This window comes from Penaeus chinensis, chromosome 13, assembly GCF_019202785.1.
Source record: "Penaeus chinensis breed Huanghai No. 1 chromosome 13, ASM1920278v2, whole genome shotgun sequence".
Classification (NCBI taxonomy): Eukaryota; Metazoa; Arthropoda; class Malacostraca; order Decapoda; family Penaeidae; genus Penaeus; species Penaeus chinensis.
Genome location: NC_061831.1, coordinates 18,624,184 through 18,626,683, shown reverse-complemented (window position 1 = coordinate 18,626,683; position 2,500 = coordinate 18,624,184). Strand labels below are relative to the sequence as shown.

The following is a 2,500-nucleotide window of genomic DNA, read 5'->3' as shown; positions in this document are numbered from 1 at the left end:
ATGTAAACTTCTTAAGATGAGGAAATATTTTGGACAGAGTGACAGCAGACCTTACAATCAAATATGATAGTAGGTGCCTAGAAAGCCTGACTGCCATTTACCAGTTTCACTTTCTCTGTCATAAAAAAGCATTTTGGATTTGAAATGTTGCAAATAACATTACTAAAGATGACACTAGATTTTAAAATCAATATGGCATATTTCTGAGAGGATGGTAAACACAAAAACTGAAAAGAACTACAAGGTATCTTTAGTTTATAGTCCATAAGCAGATCAGTAAAGAAAAGAGAACATTTTATCATTCACTCATATTTGCTTCTTTTCATTAGGCTGCAACTATTCAAAAGTAAAGAGTCTGTGGCTCCAAGTACAGCCAACAATCACTATTATTTGGTGGTGGTTTGAATTTGTGAAAATTAGTGCTAATGCAGAACATTTCATATTCAAATCTCCAATCATTTATTATCACCAATACTTGTTTGGATTTCTTACAAAGCTTTCAAATTCCCAATTGGCCCTCAACATGTAAACAAACACTAAGATAACTAAAAAATCACTTCAGCTACAGATTGTGTACCCACTCCAATGAGGAATAAAATAAGCATAAAACATTCACCTCACACACAAGATTTATCTTTTAAAAATAAGTATGAAGTTAAATCACACAGAGTTGTCAGTAAGAAGAGAACTTATTAATTCTTAATTATACAATCCAAGCACTACACCTCTAAAGTAAGATTAACTTGAAGACACGTACTCTCGAAGTAAATAATCCAAGGCTGGTATATTTACATCAAAGTTAGGTTATTTTACTATCAAAGTAACAAGGTTGTCTCCAAAGTAATAACTACTAGAAGATTCCAGTCACTGCCAAAAGTATATTCCCCCATCAAAAGCCAATCCAAGGAGTTAATTCGCCCCAAAAATCCCGACCATAAACGTCCGAGGAGCAAGTCTGCCCTCGGGATTTATGGTCTCCGGAATGTACCTCAACTGGGGATTCCCATGAGAAAGATTATGCTGATTTTTTTTCATAAATACATCTGATTGTGGGAAGATGAGTGGCGTGTATGCAAACAAGCCCATGTGCGAAAACATCTAGGCGCTTTGTTGGTGTCTTCCTTTGTCAACAGAGGCGCTGGGAAGGCCTGAACCGTTCACACCCATTTCAACAAAGTCTCGTCTCCTAAGCTTCATTTTGCTTGTGTACTCACCTAAGTAAATGTCACCGAAGGATCCACTTCCTATCTTCCGTCCAAGACGGTACTTGTTGCCAACCCTTAACTCCATCCTGCAAGAGAAGGACATAAAGAATCATATCAGTGCTCTCCCAGCCACCCAAAAGGACCAGCCATCTTGGAATCAACAATAACAAGAGCTCTGGCTGGCTCTGACATCGGTAGACATTTCGCAAGTTATCTCCTTACCTGCTTCACCAGCACCTCGAGTCTCCACACACAAACAATATCGAATATGTATACTTTTATCTCATTATTGTATATATCCTCTGGAATTCAATATAGCGTCAGATTAGGTGGATAAATCCGAGAGCTCCTGAGCCACTGTCACCATGTTCACAAGGGCCCGGAGGAACACTGGCTCAGCTGGCAATGGCGAGAGGGCAGCACGCACCGGCCGCGCCCAGCCACACTGCTCCTTTCCTTCCTCTGGCCTTAGTTCGCGTCGAAAAACATTTCGTTGAGCAAGCTTTTAAACTCTGCCACTCCAAGCATGTATTAGAAATGGTGACTCTGGGCAAGAAAGGATGTGTTGGTCGTGTTGGACGTGTTGGGATTTGTAAATGTGTGTTCTTTCGTGTGGATATTCTCTTAACATGAGTCCCTGAACGAAACATAATGGAAGTAAGGCTCAATGAAGAGCGTTTGGCAGCAGAAGCTTATACTGAGGGAAACAACTACTATCAGCTGATTTCTTCCCGTCTTATTTGAGTACATGGTGTATGTAATGTTACCAAAAATCAAGAGAAAATTATAAACAGAAAAGGAAATAACATCTATACTCATAGAAAAACGTTCCTCACGTCAAAATACTTCACAAAAGATGAGATGTTACAAACGCTTCATCCCGTATATTTTGAGGCGGCAACATTCATCGGGCCCGACTTGGGCAGTGTTTTCATTTATCTTACATAATACACAAGATAACAGATAATTAATGTATTAGAAAAAAATATCCAAACCGTAACACTTATCTTCTCATATCCGCGATAGTGGTCCTCCCAATTCGCTTTTGATGGGAAATCACTTATCAAAGGATAGAGAGAAATAACAGTTATCAGTAATATCGGGCTGTAAAAAGTACACAATACAGAAATAATCTTGTACTGTATGTAGATTCCCCCGCTCCTCACTTCCCCCTCGCGCCAGAGGACCTCACACGGGCCTGTCACTTTCTACACCTACCACCCAACTTTCTATAACGCACATGTTTCAAGAAACGATCGCAACACATATTTACGTACATCTTAATATCAACGAGT

General features: G+C 39.5%; 1 protein-coding gene across 4 annotated transcripts in view; it reads right to left on the bottom strand.

Moving 5' to 3' along the window:
* LOC125031379 (casein kinase I-like) overlaps nt 1-2,500 on the bottom strand; it is a 78,525-nt gene that overhangs the window by 75,890 nt on the left and 135 nt on the right. For 3 of the 4 annotated variants that reach the window (XM_047622089.1, XM_047622092.1, XM_047622093.1), the window contains exons 1-2: nt 2,483-2,500; nt 1,215-1,291 (exon numbers count right to left, since the gene is read on the bottom strand). The exon at nt 2,483-2,500 is cut by the window's right edge and continues 135 nt beyond it. In XM_047622089.1, coding sequence (XP_047478045.1) covers nt 1,215-1,291; nt 2,483-2,484 — 79 coding nt within the window. In that variant the 5' untranslated portion in view covers nt 2,485-2,500. Of the gene's footprint in view, nt 1-1,214; nt 1,292-1,427; nt 1,950-2,482 lie in introns of those variants that run through there. The other variant, XM_047622090.1, reaches the window with a different exon arrangement.